The sequence below is a fragment of the Anabrus simplex genome, chromosome 5 (genome assembly GCF_040414725.1).
Source record: "Anabrus simplex isolate iqAnaSimp1 chromosome 5, ASM4041472v1, whole genome shotgun sequence".
Lineage (NCBI taxonomy): Eukaryota > Metazoa > Arthropoda > Insecta > Orthoptera > Tettigoniidae > Anabrus > Anabrus simplex.
Window position 1 is genome coordinate 106,835,731 of NC_090269.1, and position 23,160 is coordinate 106,858,890.

Below are 23,160 nucleotides of genomic sequence, written 5' to 3' on the forward strand. Positions count from 1 at the left end.
TTAATGAGCAACGTTAAAGGTCCGAAGTCTAGCAAACGACGACTTCTGATGTCGATAGTTCACTCGACACTTCTATATGGTGCCGAAGTCTGGGCTGAATCTCTGAAGTTTGAAAAATATCGGCGAAGGATAGCTGCGGTACAGCGGAGATCAGCTTTGCGTATTACAAGCGCGTATCGCACAGTATCCGAACCTGCGGTCCTTACGATAGCAGCGGTAGCACCAATTGATTTACTTGCCTTAGAGAGACAGGAAGTCTGGCGAACTCACGGAGAGCTCGGAAAGAAGCGCGCTAAGGAGCTAGCTTATAGGCAACGAATGGAGCGGTGGCAGCAAAGATGGGAGGAAGAACCTCGAGGAAAATGGACTAAGCGGCTGATACCACGCCTAGCTGATTGGGTTGCCCGAGTTCATGGCGAGGTTAACTTTTACATTACGCAACTATTGACGGGTCACGGATACTTCCGTAAATTTCTACATAGAGTAGGTAGAGCGAATGACTCGGCGTGTATTTATTGCAATGATATAGACGATGTATTTCACACATTTTTCGTTTGTTATCATTGGTCAACTCAGAGAAGATGTTTATATACTGAGCAAGGAGAGTTGACGCCAGAAACTATTGTGCAGGCGATGCTACGAAACCAAGAATCTTGGGATCAGATAGCAGTATATGTAGAAGGCATCCTGCGTCAGAAAAAGAGAGATATGAATGCTCATGAACAGCAGTAAGGAGAAATAAGGAAGAAGAAACCTAACAAATTAGCACGACACCGCCCTGAAGTAATGCGAGAGCGGTTCCGGGGCGGAGATATACGTCGTGGGAAAAGGGTGTGTGGGTTTTAGTGAGTAGGAATCTCACACGCTTGTGAAGTGCGGACCCTCACAAGTGTCTAATGAAAGATTTCCCACACTTCCCTCGTAAAAAAAAAAAAAAAAAATTATTATTATTATTATTATTATTATTATTATTATTATTATTATTATTATTATTATTATTATTATTATTATTATTATTATTATTATTATATTTAGCTATTCATTTGTTTATTTGATAGTTGTAGGGTGGCTTGGGTAGAACTCTATTGTGAACATGTATTGGGGCTAAACGCCTATGTTGTTCATTAATAAATTCATTCATTCATTCATTCACTAAACGTTTATTTCAAGAACAATAACAAGAACTCACCTACAGGGTGGAATGTGATCAGAAATGCTCTGAATATAGTATAGTATAAAAAATTTAACTTCAACAGCAAAACCAATGTTTGAACAAAGGAGTGCTAAGAAGATTGAATGCCCTATAGATGACACTAAACAGGATCTGATGGGCCTTTATAAATATTCAGAATGTATACTCTTTAAGAAAGGTAGTACTGTGAGAAATATACAGTAAAATCAAAGATGTTGCACAGCTAACACAGTAAGCTCTCAGATGTAATCCACTATATGTATTTTGAAAGAAGAGAATAAGTCCCCCAAGCAGATAATAGACACTGTATAAACTAGTAATCAAACCAAATCTTGAACAGGAGTGTTCACTCTGCATTCAGGGCATCATTTCTAAAAGCTCGAGGTAGTCAGTAATGTTGTTTTTATTGCAGATCTTTAAGGTTCCTCTTAATCAATAGTCCTACTTAGCTGTAGTTGCTACTTCAAGGTATATTAATTCTGCATTCACAGAAAGAGAGAAATAACACTGAGGAAAGAGGAAGGACATTAACAGCATAAAATACAAAGGCAAATTTCACAGCAAGCATCAGTAAATTAAAATGGAGAAGTAATGGGAATTATACAGGGCATAACAAAAATGAGAATTCTTCTCAATCATTCAACATCTTACCAATGGTACTACCGGTACTTTTGAAATATATCTTGAAACAAAACAGCAGGAACGAGAAGAATAAAACATTCACTACATAATCAAGACAAAGCCAATTTGGGTAAATATTACTATAAGGGCAGCAAGTGAAAACTTTACAGAGCAAGATTTCAACATTCAAATACATGCTTGTTGTTGTTGATGTTTGGTTTTTAAAGGGACCTAACATCTAAGGTCATCAGCCCAATTCAAATACACTAACCAAAGTCACTATTATTTATTAACTGAAATAAAAGTATACGACATATTACCATGAAGAAGGAATGGATTAAAAGGGGAGAAGCTACTGAAAAGATGTTAAAAAGATGACTGACCAATGAAGTTCATTAAATTGCTCTAAAATAGAATCTTATGAGAAGAAAACTGCAAATTTCAGTATGCCTTATATTGTTTTGTTCTGTTAAATTTAAAATTATGTTTAGGTCAATAAAATCAACATAATCTGCAGCAGATAGCATATTGAAAGTTTTGAGACTGTTATAAAGTAATTACCAGGCAACAATGTTGTAATAAATGCAATTATGATGAACATAATCTATATTCTTGTTCACAATCATGATATATCATTAACAAAACAGAATCATAACTTCAGATTTATTAAGACTTCAGGGATATTCTTTTTTTACTTCCTGCAACTAGATGAACAAATTGCTTGACCTTCATTTGGAGAAATATAAGATATGTACACATACCAGTTGTGCATCTCCAACACAAGTAGAAATGTAATTTTAAGGAACACTTCATTAAATTATAGAAGGTAAGACCTTTCTCACTCCTTTACAGATTTTATATTTATCACCTAACTCAAAACTCCGGGAAAACTTAGGACACGTGCTTAACAAGAGAACAATGGGAGAGCTGCTTTTGAAACTATTCCAAGTAATCTCATTTTTAGTCTAAATTGCACAATTCTTTAGAATTTGAAAACAAAATGTTGATATTTCAAAACCCTTACACTATATAAAGTTTAAAATTAAAATCAAAATATTCTTTCTTAAGTAAACATCTCAACACTCCGTATCTTTTAATTAGTTAATACTCCAACAAATAATCCCCACTGATTCTAAAGAGTAATTATTCTTGGAGAGTAATCCTACAAATGCATCAAAGGAATATATTAATGAAAACAAGCTTATTTTTCCCATATGGGAAACTTTTGAGCTGAAAATATTTTAAAACCTTTTGACAATCAAAAATCTAATCTAACCCAGGTGTGTTTATTGTTCTACCCAACAAAATTAATCCTCCAATTAAATTCATCACCATGCATTGATAAGAGCTCTGTCTAATGACTGTGTTGTACAAACATATACCAAACCATTTGATTGCAGAAAAAATTGGCTCACTTTCATATGACTTCAAAAATTTCAAATTCTACAAATCTTGCTTCTTTAACTCTAATGTCATTTGACTTTCTCAACAGCAAAGATGTACACATTCTTTAAATTGTAATTTGACAATAACTTTAAATTCTTCAAGTTTGTTACACCCTGTATCAAGATAAATCAAATATAATTAGGAAAAAAGTAGGTAAGCCAATTAAAAGAACACACTTTAATTACATAAATGGTACCAGTACCAAAATGTATGCTTTCTTTGCATTTATCTAACTAAATTCAGCAGTTTCTCTTGTAGTGTTCCAGCTCAATGTACATTACTAATACTTTTCTTTAATTAAACTTTGTACAAAGTTTTATAAAATAAGTGCTGTCCTTCACACAGTGACTCCCAGTTTCAACCCAGTGCAGTAATTGACTGAACACACTGTGCCTTGTCCTTTGCCAATCCAAATAATACCTCATTTTCTTGCATACTCCAAATATGGCATAATTAAAAATTAAAAATTACATATGCTTATTGATAAAACAATTACATATACTGAATCATTCAAAGTATGCACACAGTAAGTTCCATATTCTAACATTTTCATAAGCAATAAGCAATGAAAAGCTCCTTACACTCACTAATCCATTAAATAAGAAACAAAATTTTCCATTACCCACAAAAGAACTATCAAGTTAAGATCACATTATAAAAGTGGAGTACCATACAATTAATTATGAGTCAGCATTATTTAAAAATCAACAATGTGATATATTATTTAACTAACTGTCAAATGTCCATTTAACTGTAATGCAAGTTCAATTGTAATTAAATCTTAAAAATTAGTATTAAAAAACAGTCATGTTGCAAAAAGAAACAGGAAATGTATAACTGTTTAACAAATTAGCAGTTCATACATGTAACCCTAACTGTAATAAGTGATAGGATTGGCTTTGTACTTTGGTAATACTTTATTATGGGAATAGTTAAACACCACACAGTCATTAATTTCAGTTTTGTACACACCCTGTACATGTGTATAACAAGAAATGCAAACAAAACATGATTGAATGAAGTTTATGGTAACACATGTATTTGTATGATGAGTGTTCAGTATTCAACTGGAAAGAGGTCAATAAAAGACTATTACTATATGATATCTATTCTTAGGAAATAAATATATATATAAGCATAAAGTTGTATATAAACTGGAAGTTCTAAGAGAAAAAGAAAAACCCAATTAAGATGATACTGGTATCCCATATTTGGACATGAAAAGTACAAATGTTATAAAATGTCATTTAAGGGCCAGATCACTAAAAATTTATATACCCTGTACTTCCAAATGGGATGGATACACCAGCTTCATTTTAAAATAAAAATTCATATTAAAATGTGTGTGAATATGTTTAGAATCTGCACCAACATGGAGAAAGTGGCAATGAATCTTGTTGAACATAGTACAATAAATATATTGAAATAATTTTCCTTTACATGGATAAATTATTTGCACATACAATCATGTCCTCCTTGCTAAATATACTCTCTGATTGTAGATTTTCTTTAAGTTGGCTGGATTGTACTATTAAACATTCTTAAATCACTTCCTCCCCCACCCTATATCATTAAATTTAGAAGCTTGTACTTCTGGTTAAGATATGTCTGTAATAATAAATTCAAACCGCATTTATTTATGTCTCTCCTTACCCTAAGAGTAACACTTATTGGAAAAGTTAAAAAAAATATCAAGTCGTCGTCTGAAGAGAATTTGCTGCAATGAGAGTCAGAAGAATTTGTTTTGTTTCTTCTCAGTTTCATCTCTTTTTAACAATCAGAAAACACAATGTGTATTGTATGCAGGATGATATATTAAAAATACAAAATGTAAACATTTCTATAGTATATTGACAATAAATTAATTAATTAATCAAATACATAAAATAATTTCTTTCACCTGTGAAAAGAATGTCAAGTTTTGATTCTTTTCAGTAGAGACACAGTCTATTAATTGAGCTAATTTTCTGTTTGCTGTGCTACCACCAATAAACAATCCAGACAAAACTGTGCACAGAAAATGAGGCTATGTATCCATTTGATCTTATCTTTTCGGCAACAACAACAATAACACTCTTTTAATTCGACCTATAGGTCGGACCACTATCATGCCACAGTGTAAGGATCTGGATACTTGGAAGAACAAGGCTGAACATCGTCCACAGGCCAAGAAGGCGCTGACGTGGATGCCACCGCGACCCACTGCTGTTGGTGGCGGGCAGGAGGAACTTGGAGCCGTGGCGAAGGAGATGGAGAGGGAGACGGGTCGCGATCTCGCCTCTCTTGCAATGTCATCTGACTAGGGTCTTCATCCACAGGGCTATACTGAACTGAACTGCACCGAGTGATGACCGATAGGAGAAGTGCCTCCACAGCACACAGATATCCAAGTACCTGAACATGTAGTTTAAAAGTCTTTGTATTTTCTTACAGGTTAAAATTAAGCCAAAGTTTACATTAAAAGCACATAAGAACATAACAATGTTACACCGAGAGGAAATCTCATCATCTCATACAGAACTAAGAAATGAACTGACATAAATAAACAATAAATATTGCAGTATCAATTAATGCCAATATTATATATTAAATGGACAAAAATGTAGTAAAACCTGTCTTACGTGGACTCTACATTACCAGGCTAGTTGGCTGTGCAGTTAGGGGTGTGCAGCTGTGAGCGTGCATCCAGGAGATTGTGGGTTCGAGCCCCACTGTCGGCAGCCCTGAAGATGGTTTTCCGTGATTTCTCATTTTCACACCAGGTTCTGCCTTAATTAAGGCCACAGGTGATTCCTTCCAACTCCCGGCCCTTTCCTATCCCATCATCGCCATAAGACCTATCTGAGTCGGTGCGGAAGTTGTAAAAAGGTGTTAAAAAAAACATGGACTCTACATTAAGCAGAAACTCTCCTTCTATGGAAAATTACTCCAATTTTTTGACCTGGGTGTAAAGAGTAATGCAAAACACCCTGAATTGAGTGAAAACTATCAATCACAGAAATGGAAGCCAGAACATGTCCTTAATCATTTTCCAATCCTCCTAGTGGATTTTTAGCAATATTTTAACCATCCTATACATTGTATATGGTCTGTGAAGTAAGTGTAAGTACCGCAAATGGCACAGTATATTCCTTCTTTTCCAGTCTCTTTGTTTTGGTGATTAATTGATGGGTATTTCTTTTGACTGCCTGTACAATCCACTCTGCATACAATACTCGACTCAACAAAGAGCTGTATATCATCTTTGGAATGCATTGCTTGAAAAAGAAGAAGAGAAGCAATTGAGTACAGACTGAAAACATATCAAGATGTCAGAATTTTAAAGGAACAACAGGAATCTGCTCTACGATGGAATCATTCAGATATGTTCCTTATAATTTCTGAGGCTAAAGTTTTAGCAGAAAGCCAGGCAATCGAGAAAACTCTATTTGACTGCTGGAAAATATAAAGTACTGTACCAGTAAGAAAAATTTACAAATTATTTTAAATTCTGTTAAAATTTGACTTTTTTTTTTAGTGCCTACTCTATCGATAAAAAAAATTATCACATCAGTTTAATGTATTCTGTTAATGTTTGATGTGTTTTCAAGTGTCTAGTGCATATTAATAGAGAATTCACACTATTTTCTAGTACAACTACATTAAAGAGAAAATTGTCTTTAGTGGAAATTTTCCCCAGTCCCTTGTGATTCCGTTGAAGAGAGGTTTTACTGTACAGTGCATGCATTCTTCTCAATCTCATAATAATATCTATTCTGAAGTAAAACACAAGAACAAACAGAGCCTAAAATAAACTAGCACTACTGAACTGATAATTTGAAAAAGAAATAAGTCTATGTTTAATAGTTAATAGAGATCTGGCCGTGCGGTTGGGGTCACGCAGCTGTGAGTTTTCATTTGGGAGATAGCGGGTTCGAACCCCACTGTCAGCAGCCCTAAAGATGCCTTTCCACGATTTCTCATTTTTACACCATGCAAATGCTGAGGCTGTACCTTAACTAAGACCATTGCTGCTGCCTTCCCACTCCTTTCCTATCCTACCATCACCATAAGAAGTATCTGTGCCAGTGTAACGTAAAAAAATAAAGTTGAGAAAATGAACAAAAACACACCGACACTATCTTTCAAAGAAGGCTTCTAACTAAATGCTGTTTAGACATGATACTCTATAGGCTTTTGGGCTTATGCTGTGTCAAGAAAATAAGGTGAAATTCTTTACGTTTTGTAGAGAACTGTGCTCTGCGTTATCAGAAGAAAATCCCGACCGTCCACAAGAAAGGCTTCTTAAACAATGACTTTTTGAAATTTAGAACATTCTAATAGAAGTGGAAATGGTACGTTCATTCGTCATGTTCATGTTGTGTTCCAAGATGCTCGAGCTCTTACCCACACTAGGCACCACAGGTCCAGAATTATACGGGAAGCTGTGGAAATACATAGAAATCCTAACAATTTCAACAGGGACACTGGCTATCAATTAAGTAATACCTGGTTGCCAGCCATTAAGGATTTACGTAGGTAGTTTCCTTCCCTGTCCCTTAACCCCTTCAGTGGCACGCCCGAGAAATTCTCGGGTGGCGCACGCCTGCCCATAACGTCACCGTCCGAGAAATTCTCGTTTAGCTGCAGTGTTCATTTCGCGATCGCCCAATAATTTCTCGGGTGCTCTAATCGCTTTGGAAAATGTTTTCAAGCATTCTCAACAAATGGCGGGAGGATTTTCAGCTGTATTCACGAAGCGTCTGGCCTAAAATATGCCTTATCTTTTCTACTTTACATATACAACCTCTGGCCAGCTGACGAGGTAAACAGAAATGGCGAGCGCGAAACGGAAGAGAAGTTTGTCTGAAGACAAAATAAGGAACTACATCAAAGATGAATCTCTAAGTGACATTAGTATTTCTGATAGTAGCTATAATGGTACTATTGATTCTTCAGATGATGACCTCAGTAATTGTAGTGAAAGTGAAGAAGGTATTACGTCAGAAGCTAAGGTGATGGTAGATGTTGAATATACATTCGTTTGGAAAATGTGTAAGCCTGGGGATAGTGCGCGACCTAATATTATTCCATTTACGGCAAATCCTGGTGAGAGGATTATCAGAGGTGAGTGCGATTGACTGTTTTGAACTGATTGTAACAGATGAAATTGTAAATTTGACAGTGCCCGAAAAAATTCGTTGGCCCTATTCTAAAATTGCATTGAAAAACTTGTAAATAAATCTCCGCATGGAAGGGCACAGTTTTGGAAAAAATAAACTCTTACAAAATTTGGCAATTGATTGCGTTAGTGTTGCTGATGGGAATAATACAAAAGCATGAAATAAGAATGTATTGCTCACAGGACAGTATAGGTCCTACTCAAAACACCAGTGTTTTATGATTTTTATGAAACTATATCACAGGCCTACTGTAAAAAAGTGTTAATAGAGTGTAAAGTAAGATTTTATTAACCTTGAATAATATATGAATGTGTTCCCTTAATAATTGTTACTCATTCCTTGCTCATTCCGCCACCGAAGGGGTTAACTATTGTTATTTCGTCTCAGTGTTTTCCAAATTCGTACGTTCCTCATTGTCAGATGTTTCATTCCAAGCTTGTGTCAATGTCATACATCTGTCTATGTTATATGTTACATACACATGTTATGTGACCCTCTTAGATTGATTCTGATGGTTCGGTCAGCTTTTGTTTCGAACGCTAGTGCTATGCCTCATCTGGGGAGCCATCTGGTGATGAATGAACGTACCATTTCCACTTCTATTATAACGTTCTAAATTACAAATAAATCATCATTTAAGAAGCCTTTCTCGTGGACAGTCAATATTTTCTTCTGATGACGCAGAGCACAGTTCTCTGCGAAACGTAAAGAATTTCACCTTATTTTCTTGATACAGCATAAGTCCAAAAGCCTATATAGTATCATGTCTATAAGTATGGACCCGTAAAAAGCATCAATAGCAACATTAAATGCTGTTTGTTTGTTTGTTTGTTTGTTTGTTTGTTTGTTTGTTTGTTTGTTTGTTTGTTTGTTTGTTTGTTTGTTTGTTTGTTTGTTTGTCCTCATCTGCTTGGATCTTTTACAGTTTCACTATCAGCTGTCACAGAAAACCAGGGTATCACTAAGGAAGTATACTAGAAAAATGATGAGTGAGATAGATTTCCACAGCCTTATTCAATGAGCCAGAAGGTGCTGTTAGACATCAGTTTGTCAAATCTAATGATATGAATACACAGGGCCAGGTTTTTTTTGTTATTAGCGATAAACGCAAAATGGAATGAAGTGATGCAGCAAGATGTATTTGCATGATTTATCACAAATGTGAACAATTCATGACTAATTTTACTGCAAATTTTTGCAGAAAATGCCTGTTTCTACAAAAATAATAATTTTTACAATAAAATAAAAAAATTGTATTTTTCTTCACAGTTATTTCATTTTGTGTATTTAGAAATAATATTTGTTTTCAAGTTATTATTTATTAGCCACAAGAGCAAGAGAAGGCTAGACTCAACCACAGAAACTTCTATTATTTTCTTGGGTTTCCCCTTCACTTCCGCATCCATTTTCACTCTTTTGTTGTTCTTACAGTTTCATAAGTCCTGTCCTGTTTATGCAATACATGAGTAAGAGATTAAATCAAATTTCAAAGAATACACTAATGAAGGTGTATTTCAACATTTCTGACAAGTTGTGAACTATTTCTGGTCAACTTTCTCCAAACATTAGAACAGTACTGTATGCTCCCGTCTTTCTGGACGAGATGGGAAGAAATCGTGAAGTTAGTTTGATATGATTTGATTATTTATCATCAACAGAGTTATTAATTCTCCAATTACAGATGAGCTAACAAATTCAAGAAATATGGTTTCGTGGCCTTGAGAGAGGTCTGGTGCAGGTCTTTCAAGTTAATGCGTATAATACCAATATAAATGGCCATAGCCTTACTTAAGGTACAGCCGCAGCATTTGCCCAGTGTAATAATTGGAAAACCACCTTCAAGGCTATCGACACTAGGTCTGAATCCACCATCTCCTGAATGCAAGCACACGGTTACGTGATCCAAAGCACACGGCCAACTTGCTCCATCTACTAGAAAAGGAAGCTGTGAAATTTACAATGGAAATTTCATAGAACAGAGCTCCAATATCTATAAAGAAAGATTGAAGAACACACAATGCATCAGTGGAACAACTTTTGGACCACAACTCCAAATGGATCCATTGCAAGAAAAAAAATATTTCCTGAGATCCAGCACTGAATTTAGTGTACAATGCTAGTGCTGAACTTTGTGCCAACTCAATTTAAATCTGGCCATGGAAAATTTGAATTATACTTCAGAGCAATATAAGAAAAATGTTTCAGAGTAGTATTCATGTTTCTGTGGATCCCCTCAAACAGAACATGAACTGATTTTGACTGTTCTGTGTTTTTAAGAACAAGACATACTCTAGAATGTCACCTGAATGATTGTAAGAATGAATTTGAGAAACTTCTTTCTATCATGTATTCAAAAAACTATGCTCTTAATAAGTAGTTTCTGGCATTCATTTGCTGCATCTTTAATAAGCTTTCATGTTTTCATCATATTCTACCTGTGATAAATTTTCTCTAATTGTTAAACTACAACTCTAATATACCTTGTAGAATGGGGTTCATTTTCTGTATTGGAAAGTCACCATCATTATCATCGTCATCATCACCATCAACAACAACACCAACAAAAACAATATACCCCTTTCATTAATAACCTCCCCATCTGTCTTCCTGATGCTTCGTCATACCTGGCTGCCTTCCTCTGGGCACCTTCTAATTCTTTAAATTAGGTATCACTAATCATGTATCAGCTCTAGCTGAAGTCTTAACAACGATATCTATGCTCTCTCCCAAATAACCTTGCCTATCCACTTTAAAGATGGCACACTTTGTTTATCCCACAAAAAACGCAGAACTAATCTCATATTTAGCCCATGAGTGTGATTAGGATATTGTCTGGATATAGTAGTGTCTTAATTCATATCTGAGTAATGCTACCAAAAAAAGTAGAACTCTATTACACACCAAATAGCTGCTTTCGAAGTTACCTTGAAAGCTTTCGAAGTGCAGCTGCAACAGGCTACCAGCACTGCCAACCTACCACAAGAGTCCCTTACCTCTCTCACCCACAACGTCACTGAATTTAAAAGTGTCATCTCATATGAACTGGAAGAACTAAACAAAATAAGCATCGTGGTTGGAATTCCGAACTGATCGGCAAGATGATCTGCTGGATGAAGCCAAGCAATGCAGCCAGAGAAACTGTCTTCTATTTTATAGGGTGAAAGAGGACACCAAAGATGTGTATTCCAAAGTGAGAAATGTAAAGTCTCATTTAAATAGTGATGTTACACATCACAATATCGATTGCTATCATAGCACTGGAAGGCCTCATTGGTCAATGGCTGAAGTGGCTGCAAGTGGCAAATGGCCAATAATAGTGAAGTTTACCCACCATGATGAACAATACAACAACAACAACCTGCAAGCAACAATATATCAGACTCAGCTTTACGCCAATAAGCACCTGTTTTTAAAATGCTATTTGCTTCACGTCGCACCAACACAGATATGTCTTACGGCGACGATGGGAGAGGAAAGGCCTAGGAATTGGAATGAAGTGGCTGTGGCCTTAATTAAGGTACAACCCCGGCATTTGCCTGGTGTACAAATGAGAAACCACGGAAAACCATCTTCAGGGCTGCCGACAGTGGGGCTCGAACCCACTATCTCCCGATTACTGGATACTGGCCGCACTTAAGCGACTGCAACTATCGAGCTTGGTGTTTTTAAAATGAAAGTTTTTAACCCATTTTACATCAATATTACGACAACCTTGCTTGCACAAAATTTAATCAAAAAATTTTAATCACTCTCATTTTACCACATATTTGATTAAAACAAATTTTGAAAATTAAAACAAATTTTGACAAATTTGGTACCAGCTGAAACTGAAGTAAGTAAAAAATAAAATTCCTGGTCATCTGAGTTGTTGTCTTTTTCGATAAAAAATTTCTCTAAAGTTGGTTGTTTATTTTAAAGGAACTTCTTCTTCTTCTTCTTCTTCTTCTTCTTCTTCTTCTTCTTCTTCTTATTATTATTATTATTATTATTATTATTATTATTATTATTATTATTATTCTTATTCTTCTTATTCTTCTTCTTCTTCTTCTTCCTCTTCATCATCATCATCATCATCATCATCATCATCATCATCATCATCATCATCAATGTCCCACTCCAGTTGCCCAGGTGTGGTTAACAAGCCTCCTCCATTCCTTTCTGTCCTTCCATTTTTCCTTCCGCCACATCCAATCCAGCTTTTCTAATGTCCTTCCAAATCTGATCCATCCACCTTCTTCTTGGTTTTCCAACTGGTCTTTTTCCCTTAACTTCTCTTCCCAATTCCCTTCTTGCCACCCGTTCCTTTCCCATTCTCTTTACATGTCTGAACCATCTCAGTCTTGCTTTATGTATCTTCTGTACTGATGGTTCTATATTTAGCTCTTCTCTGATGTTAATATTTTGAATTCTATCTCTTCTTGTCTTTTCAACCGATGTTCTTAAAAATTTCATTTCTGCTGCTTGGATCTTACTATCTTGTATCTAATTAGTTACCAGCGTTTCTAGTCCGTATGTTACAACTGGTATGAAATACTGTTTATATACCAGTAATGTTAATTTTGTATTCTTGGGTACTCTGTCATCCTATAAAAGCTCTCTGACTTATACTCATTTTCCCTGGCAGCCTTGATATATCATCAGTAGAGACGGGAATTTGCCTATTTGCCTATTTTATTCCCGTATTCAGAAACGTAGGCTTTTGAGATATAAATCTGTTTTAAGGTCATTTATGCTAGATTTTGTTGGTTTTATTGTGCCCATAAATGCCTATTTCAGGGGGGTTTGTGCCCATTTTGAGTATAATTGCCTATTTGATGCCTTTTGAATCTATTTTAAATAAGCCAATTTTCTTCCAGTGCATTATGTTTTAACTTATGTGCTCGACAGAATTATCTTCTGTTTACCCCACGAACAAAAATGGGAATTCTCGAAGTCAATAGGAATAGTTCTTGGGAAATTTCCGTCAAGAGAAACAAGGGACAATTTGACCTTGAAGACTTCAACCCCTCCAACTTTCTATGACATATGCGAGAACCAATCACCTTCAAACTACGTTGATGATGATGATGATGATGCTTGTTGTTTAAAGGGGCCTAACATCTAGGTCATCGGCCCCTAATGGTACGAAATGAGACGAAATGGTATGTCAATTTAAAAATCTATAATCCTCCACTGACCAGAATTCAAAAACATGAGGACAAAGAATGACTGGATGGATATGAAGTTAAAACAATCAGTGGAACTGACCTACAGTGCCCCACATTCCCAGAAACTTAGTGTTAAACTATAGTATTACTGACCAAGGGACAGCTTCTAAAGCACAATACTGACTCGATGATGCTTGTAGTTGAAACGGGTCCAAAATCCAGGTCATCGACCCCTCATAATGGTACTTATCGCTAGGAAAATAGAACCATGCTATGTGTCATGTTGCGGTACTAATCAAAAGTAGCGTTGTTTGAAGGTGATTGGTTCTCACATATGTCGTAGAAAGTTGGAGGGGTATTTCCAGTATTCCATGACAAAATAATTTGTCTCTACGTAAGGACCAGGACATTTATTAGGATATGGCATTTTAATCCAAGGAGTAAGGAGCTAGCACTGAGAAAATATGCCAATAAGTAGGCTACGCTTTGGGCTGGCTCATCAAGTAATTTAGTCTCCTGACGCGTACGTTTTAATAATTTAATATAATTCCATAAAGATGTCAATATGATGTATATTTTCCTATGCTATTTGATATAAATATTTACTTCATCAGGAAATAAATTAATTATTTTGAGTTGCATGGCATTATTTTATTTCTTATCGTATTATATGTCATGTATTTGATAGGTGATGTTCTACCTGCTCAGCATGTGACGAAATTTAACGCATTTTCACGTTTTTAAATCTATTGGAAGTGTCATTAATTCATTACTTATCGAATCGGACTAAACCAGACTATAATTTGATGAAAGATTGAGAAGATGTTTCAAAGGCACGAGAACTCACAGGCTTGTTGTACTGCGACTGTGTACCTTACTCGCTATCGTTCATATCGCGTGATGTCATAGAGCTCCAGCCAACGGAAGCTTCAACCGCTGGAGTAGCCTACCTCTTATTCTAGTTACCTTCACTTTTAGTGGTCAATGCACAGCATAACCACTGGTCACTGCAGTCACGCATGACAGCCATTGGTGTGGCGAATGTCAGACACACTCATGAGGTTTACTTCAGTTCAAGTAAATATGTCAATGATGAGTATGAGAAGTTGTTTTGAGATAGATAACTCTTTATTGCCACCCTAGTTTGCACCATCGGTTACAGGCAATAAAGAGCATAAAATACACATGAACCCAAAAAACCAAACAAAACAAAACAATATAAACCAAACAAAACAAAACAATATAGACTAACATACCATTATATATAATATAAAGCTCTAACTATCTACACTAAAACTATTAACTAAGAACCCCAAAAAAACCGCACAAAATAATATAAACCAAACAATACAATTACTATCTACTCTACTTATTAGTGGTGTCAATGTCGGCGGAATCCAGCCTAACACTGCACCAACTTGTCTAAAACTATTGAGATGCCTCTGGTATGCGAGGAACTCCTCCGCATGTAAGGGCATCCCCTATCTACTCTCTACAGCTAACTAAACATAAAAAAATAAAATAAAAAAAACCTCGGCTGCTGCGGCATTCCCTGTGAGGAGAGATCCATCCCACCCTGGCCGCTTCAGCCACTCCTGCCGGGTTAGATATTACCCCCACCTATAACTCGTACTTCTCTCCTCATGAGAAGTTGTTGCTTTGTTTATTGTTGAGAAAAAAGTGTATACAGAGCTAGTCATGATAAGCTAAGAAGGTCATTAAACCTATACAGAGGAAAATAAAAACTAGTATAATGAAAGACTGGTGAGGAATTACACTGACTGACAGAGCAAATGCAACACCAAGAAGGAGTGGTTCGAAAGGGATGAAAGTTGGGGAAAAAAACAGAGACGGCACGGACGAATAATTGATGTTTATTTCAAACCGATATGCAGGTTACACAATGTGCACGGCATCGACTCAGTAGGATGTAGGACCACCGCGAGTGGCGATGCACACAGAAACACGTCGAGGTACAGAGTCAATAAGAGTGCGGATGGTGTCCTGAGGGATGGTTCTCCATTCTCTGTCAACCATTTGCCACAGTTGGTCGTCCGTACGAGGCTGGGGCAGAGTTTGCAAACGGCGTCCAATGAGATCCCACACGTGTTCAATTGGTGAGAGATCCGGAGAGTACGCTGGCCACGGAAGCATCTGTACACCTCGTAGAGCCTGTTGGGAGATGCGAGCAGTGTGTGGGCGGGCATTATCCTGCTGAAACAGAGCATTGGGCAGCCCCTGAAGGTACGGGAGTGCCACCGGCCGCAGCACATGCTGCACGTAGCGGTGGGCATTTAACGTGCCTTGAATATGCACTAGAGGTGACGTGGAATCATACGCAATAGCGCCCCAAACCATGATGCCGCGTTGTCTAGCGGTAGGGCGCTCCACAGTTACTGCCGGATTTGACCTTTCTCCACGCCGACGCCACACTCGTCTGCGGTGACTATCACTGACAGAACAGAAGCGTGACTCATCGGAGAACACGACGTTCCGCCATTCCCTCATCCAAGTCGCTCTAGCCCAGCACCATGCCAGGCGTGCACGTCTATGCTGTGGAGTCAATGGTAGTCTTCTGAGCGGCCGCCAGGAGTGCAGGCCTCCTTCAACCAATCGACGGGAAATTGTTCTGGTCGATATTGGAACAGCCAGGGTGTCTTGCACATGCTGAAGAATGGCGGTTGACGTGGCGTGCGGGGCTGCCACCGCTTGGCGGCGGATGCGCCGATCCTCGCGTGCTGACGTCACTCAGGCTGCGCCTGGACCCCTCGCACATGCCACATGTCCCTGCGCCAACCATCTTCGCCACAGGCGCTGCACCGTGGACACATCCCTATGGGTATCGGCTGCGATTTGACGAAGCAACCAACCTGCCCTTCTCAGCCCGATCACCATACCCCTCGTAAAGTCGTCTGTCTGCTGGAAATGCCTCCGTTGACGCCTGGCATTCTTAGCTATACACGTGTCCTGTGGCACACGACAACACGTTCTACAATGACCGTCGGCTGAGAAACCACGGTACGAAGTGGGCCATTCGCCAACGCCGTGTCCCATTTATCATTTAGCGGCGCATTTCACATCATGAGCATACCTCAGTGACGTCAGTCTACCCTGCAATTGGTATAAAGTTCTGACCACTCCTTCTTGGTGTTGCATTTGCTCTGTCAGTCAGTGTATATGGATGAACAGATCAATTATGGTAAGCGAAATTTAAAATATGGTACCGCAGATTCCCTTAAACTGTGTTCATCTAATTACAAGATTGTTAATCCAAACTACATGTGTTTAAACTACGCATTTAGTGTAATTAGAAAACATGCTACATTTGAAAGCCTACTGTATTACCTATGTGGAGCCCGCTGGAAACTGGCAACTTACTTAAAAAAGTACATTTAAAAACTTGCTGTATTTCATATGACTTGCTTTCAGTTCACTGCTGGAAAATAATTGTCCATTTTTTATGTTTCTGTTTCACATTTACATTTTTTCTGGCAACAGTCCTCATTTTCCGGAGAATCAAAACATTGGTATAGTCAAACAAATTTTGTCCTGCATAGTCTAGGAACAGATCAAGGCATTTCAGTGCCTCAGTGTCTGTCTCCATGGCTACATTTCATTAGTGCCTCGGTTTGCGTGATAACGGGTTCCTGGATTGCCTTGTCTTCGCTCTCCTCTGCCAAACACACTTTGTTCACTACACCCGCGTCATGTAGCTGCTCAAATCTCGGTTCATACGCACGTCTGTGTTTTCATCATCTATGTCTTCACAGCCAGAAATGTGTCTCGTAAGACTGGTTAGATGAGTAGCAGTATCACATTCATCATTAGTGAAACCTTCAAAGTCACTTTCAGCTGAGGTTGTTGCAGTTTTCTTCCCCAAGCGAAGTATTGTTGTTATCTTCATGTTGTCCCAAGCCTTACAAGTAACGATTGCATCAAGCACGTTCAGGGATTTCCCGAAACTCAGGATGTCGGAACCTTCTTGTACAAGCCATTTCCTGAGATCCGACCAGTAATGTTATTTCACAGACGATATCACACTCTGGTCCATTGAATGTATGAGTGACGTAACACAAGCAGGAAGATACCTCATTCCCTCATCTGAAACAAGCACATCTTCTGCAGGATGACATGGTGCACTGTCCAGTAAAAGAACAGCTCTTGTAAGTAAGCCTTTCCCCTATAAATATGTGCACATATCAGGAACAAACTTAGAATGGAACTAATCTCTGTGAAGATTGCACTGTCTATTCAGGCTCCCTTCTGATGTATATAATGATATGGTAAATTTGTTATTCCTTTGAATGCACATGGCTTTTATTTATTTGCCAACAATGAGTGGCTTCAATTTGTATTTGCCCATTGAATTTGTGCAGAAAAAAACAGTTAACCTTTTCTACTGGGCTTATGTGCGGTAGCAAGCACTTCAGTTCCAGTTGGCATGACCTTCTAGTGAAGTCCAGTTTCATCAATAAAAGAAAAATATACAACTGGTCCACCTTAGTCAAAATTTTTCTTATACTATATAGTCAATACGGAACAACCCACATATGCGATTCTTATATTGCAGTTTCATCAGCATTGTAAATCTGTTCTGGGAGAAAATTATTCTGTTCTATGTAACCGTAGAATTAATCGCAAAAAGCATCCACTGCATCTTTGTTAGCACTAAATTTCTCATCCTGAACAGAAATTTCTTGAAATGTTTAAATTGAGTTAGCCATCCTGATGCAGCATTATATTTTCCTTCCATCTTCAGAGTTTCATGGAACTCCCCTGCGTTCTTTATTAACATCGGACCTGATCTGCTCTCTTCTACTACCCAAGTGCAGTGCTTCATCTAGTTTACGCATAAGTTGAAATTTTCAGGCACTTGATGTTTCGGTCTGGCTTGCCTGTCAGCTTTGGTTGCAAAATTAAACAATTTTTCTTTGAGACTCTTACTGTTTGTATACCTATACCATAATCCCGAGAAAGTTTTACTCCAGATTTTCCAAATTTTCTAACTTCGCCATAACTTCTAATTTCTTTTCGATATTTAAAACAACATATTTGCGTTTATCATCTTCCTAGCACATGTAAACCATCCGTAACTTCAGCAGCAACAAGAAATGTGATACAGGTTTTAACACTCATTGTCAATTATTCATTTTAGTCAGTAGCTACAAAAGTATGATCAACAATGCATTTCTCCTGGCGATGTTTAAGAGTATGCTTTCACTTCTTATCAGCACAGAGCAAGAATTCTGAATGGAACCATCCCAGAAGAGAACTTGAATATTTTTCTTTTACTGTTGGCTTTAAGGACATTGGAAATTATCTACATTTAGTTCCTAGGAAAATGGTTTGGAAAATATGTAGACATTCATTCTAACTATAACAGAATACAGTACTGCAGGCTTCATTTTGCTTTTAATCACCAAACTATGTATGGATAATTAGGAATTTGCTGTAGTTTATTAAGTAAATAGTACCTGTACAGTTTCTTTGAATATCCAAGTGGTTATTGGAGCCTCTGGACTAGAAAAATTATAAAATAGCTGCAGTGATCCGTGGCCGTGTCACTGTCTAAATGCACCAGTACTGAACATCAATCTGCTATTACCGCCACATTTCCTATCCTCGCCACTAGATGGGGGCTTCATTCATTCCATTCCTGACCCGGTCAGATGACTGGAAACAAACTGTGGATTTTCATTTTTCGCATAAGGCATGGGAATGCTTAACTTTGTGTGGGAAAATGTAGTCTTCAGTAGTAGCAAGGATAAGCCACTGGTTAGCCACAAATGCCTACCCATGTCACTGCAATAATGCCTTGTACATACATTCGCTTCCTTTTAGTCTTTCTAAAAGCAGCCACTGGCTGTGGCATGTGTTGGCAACTAAAAGCAGTCCCATGTAAAATGGCTCTTAAGTCATTCCGTTCTTTTGTGTTTGTTAAGAAACATCAACCAATTTCTTGTCTATCCTTACGATATTCGAGGGAATTCACAATTAAGTATTTATTTATTTTCCACCTAGTCGATACAATGATTGCTTAAGGCAACTTTTAATGGTCAAAAGTGGTACATGTTTCGTATATTATCAACATCTTCAGCCACATAACACTGTTTAGATGAAAAATATATAAAATTGACAAAGTAATGCTTTAGAGGAAGTGTCCTTAAAATTAACTAATTAACTAAATTAACTAATTAACTAATTAGTTAATTTTAAGGACACTTCCTCTAAAGCATTACTTAGTCAATTTTATATATTTTTCATCTAAACAGTGTTATGTGGCTGAAGATGTTGATAATATACAAAACATGTACCACTTTTGACCATTAAAAATTGCCTTAAGCAATCATTGTATCGACTAGGTGGAAAATAAATAAATACTTAATTGTGAATCTATTGAAGTGCGATACGGACAATGAAGCTGATTTTATGTAATTCAAGGGAATATAGAGATACATTTTATTACCTATAGTCTGATATCCTTGCATGTTGGGTCATAGTGGAAGGACATGTTTCTCTCACTCACTCTCTCTCTCTCCCCTCGCCAGGCGATCTGTACTTCCCCAATACTAGTCAGGCAGCTATACTTGTTGGTACACTTCCGAAAGAGCTTTTGTCTAAGCTGAGCACTTCTCAGTGCTCATCTTCTTTTTCAGGAGCCTTATTTCAGGAGGACCAGGATGAACACGGCGAACAACAGGGACGTTCCCTATGGCATGGCGTTGGTGCGTGGAGTTGTCTACAGTTGAGGCCGCTTTTGGCAAATGCCACAATGGATGGAAGACAGCACAGAACCAAAGACATCGTCACCATCGACGGAGCCGGAGCAGGAAGTGTCACAGACCAAGGTGGAAACGGAGCTGTACAGGGACGGGTGCGACCCCCCTAACGGCTTTTCCTTCTCCGAGGGCTATACGGATCCGGAGTACGAGGCGTTACTCGTCTACTACAGGCCAGGGTGCCCTGTTCATTCCAAATGTGGCCTAGTCCTGGACAGAGTGTGGCGCCCTCTCCAAGGAGGCAAGAGGCTCCCAACGACCATGTCCGTGGAGAGCTTTCTACCAGGAGGCCTCACCATCAGACATCACGACCAGGAGCGGATGTGCGACGTGGAGAAGCAGCTCTCTACTCTACTTAAGGTCGTCCGACTACCAGAGTCACCAGGCTGGGAGGAGGGCCACCAGGACGAGGCCTCTTCCCCTGCCGAGAAGGGACCCCCAATCCCGGGAAGAAGGCGCCGCCCCCGGACCAGGAGAGGAGGAGGGCTGAGACGGAGACCAGGGAGGCCATCATCCAGACGCCGAGGAGGCTAAGGCATAGGGCGGTTAACACCAACCTAGTCCAAGCCACCCAGCCGGAGACCAGTGATGCCACCACGGAGGTGGAGCATGCCGCTCCCTGGCGCCACGACTGTGTGACCCAGGCCGAGTGGCTCAGCACTGCGAAGTGGATGCAGACCGCGGCCTACGAGAAAGGGCCTATCACACGGGCGCAATCCAGGAAAGCGTTCCAGATGGCGACGGCAGCACGGCAATAGAGGAGGACGCCCCCTGGCGTTCAGAGGCTGCCGTCCAGGTCCTGCCTGCCAGCGAGTCTGTCGAGGTACAGACATCGATTAGCGCCCCACAGGACAGGAAACGCAGTTGATTGTCAACACCGACACCACCGGCGCCAGCCAGAATGAGGGACACGCCATCTCCAAAGCGGAATCACCATCAACCGGGTCACCAGGCCAGGAGGAGGGCCACCAGGATGAGGCCTCTTCCCCTGCCGAGAAGGGACCCCCAACCCCGGGATAAGGTGCCGCCCCCGGACAAGGAGAAAGACGAGGGCGCTGGCTCACAAGGAAAGGACCGCCCAGCCGCAACCCAGCGATGCTCCCAGGACAGCAGTCGAGCGAGGAGCCGACCAGGAGAGGACCTCAGCGGGAAGCGGCAATCAGGTGAGACCGAAACGCCCCCCTCAGCAGCTCTTGCAGTGTTTCCGCTGCTTGAGGGGGGCCACCGGCATGAGAGGTGTGGGCTCTTAGTGAGGTGCTGCAACCACTGTGGGGGTGATCACCACTACACAGCCTGCACAGCACTTAAAGAGGTACTGGTGTGCGCCAACTGTGTGGGGCCACCCGGCCTCTCATCGCAGTAGCCCTGTGTACCAGGCCATGGCGTGGGCAGAGGGGAAGGAGGACCGGCAACAGAACCCACCGCCATCCAAGAGGCCTCCGCCCGGGTGGGCTTGGTCTCATTCTCCGGGTTCGGAGACTGGGTACGAGGGACCCCAAGAGGCGGCACTGTGCGGTGGGCCCTAGTGGTACTTGATGCACGGCTCCACAACCGGCAAGGCCTGCGCTAGTCACAGCAGTGCCCAGAAGGACTGATCCCCTGAACAACTGGACTAACGCAAACACCTGGACCTCTCCAGAACCACATCCTTGCATGTGCTATTTACAAAATGTCAGGTTTTACATGTGAGCATCTTTCTATTTCCGCCTATGTGGTTTTTACCTGACCCTTACTACACGATTACAATGCTAATGATACCCACCACCACATCTGGCCTGGTAACATGCTGAGCATGGGGACAGGCAGATACTCCTGTAGTATCACTTCCCACTCTTCCCTGCTCTCTCTTTTCTTCTTAGAAATGAATAGCATGTCAGAGGCACTGTAGATTGAGTCGATTGCCACGCGCGGGGAGCGGGCTTTGGCCCTCTCCCCCCCCCCCCCCCCCCCGATATGAAAAACATGCATGTTGGTTCACTGCTCCTGTAGTGTGTTTACAACCATCATCATCATTCCTATAATGGCAGAGCTTATAGACTGTAGGTCAGCTGTGTTGGCGCTGGTGAAGGCCAGTGTTGCTTCTATTGCTGACAATGGACCAAGCTTTATCAGGAACATGCTCAAGAAGCAAAGAGGCATTCTCACTGACTGCCCGTTGATGTCAACTAGAGAGCAACATGAGGTCCTCCTGGCAGTGCTAGAGGAGAACCCCTTCCTTTTAGCTGTGTTACTGAGAGCTTTGTTTCCCTTCCCTGGTAAAGTGCAAACTGCACATAACCAAATTAGAGATGTGGGACTCCAAAATTTTGCCACTATTGACCGAGGACCAAATAACTGATCGTGTCACATATGGCATGGGAAGAATGCGACAGGCTTCGGCAGCTGGCACAATTCCTATCCTCACCACTAGATGGGGGCTTCATTCATTCATTCATTCATTCCATTCCTGACCCGGTTGGATGACTGGAAACAGGCTGTGGATTTTAATTTTTCACATATGGCATGGGAATGCTTAACTTTGTGTGGGAAAATGTAGTCTTCAGTGATGAAGTCACGTTTTCCCGTGGAGATGTTCATTGCTGGGGTTGGTTTACTCACATGGTGCCCAGATGTTGTTAACAATTCTGGGAACTCTCCATGCAGAGATTTACAGACAGTTTTTGAGTCTTTGGTTGATTCCAGCAGTTGACATAATTAATCCTGAAGGATAGCATATTAACTTCCAGAAGGATAATCACCTAGTTCATATCTTAAAAGCAGTTCAATGATGGTATGCTGTGGGACAAGGTTCGAGGCCATACCGAATAGCCCTG

At 39.6% G+C, this 23,160-nt stretch overlaps 1 protein-coding gene across 4 annotated transcripts in view; it reads right to left on the minus strand.

The window, feature by feature from the left end:
• Positions 1-2,364: 2,364 nt before the first annotated feature.
• The window catches only part of LOC136873809 (uncharacterized), a 150,416-nt gene continuing 129,620 nt past the window's right edge, over positions 2,365-23,160 (minus strand). For all 4 annotated transcript variants that reach the window (XM_067147059.2, XM_067147058.2, XM_068227737.1 and 1 more), the window contains one exon: positions 2,365-5,653. In XM_067147059.2, coding sequence (XP_067003160.1) covers positions 5,366-5,653 — 288 coding nt within the window. In that variant the 3' untranslated portion in view covers positions 2,365-5,365. The remainder of the gene's footprint in view (positions 5,654-23,160) is intronic.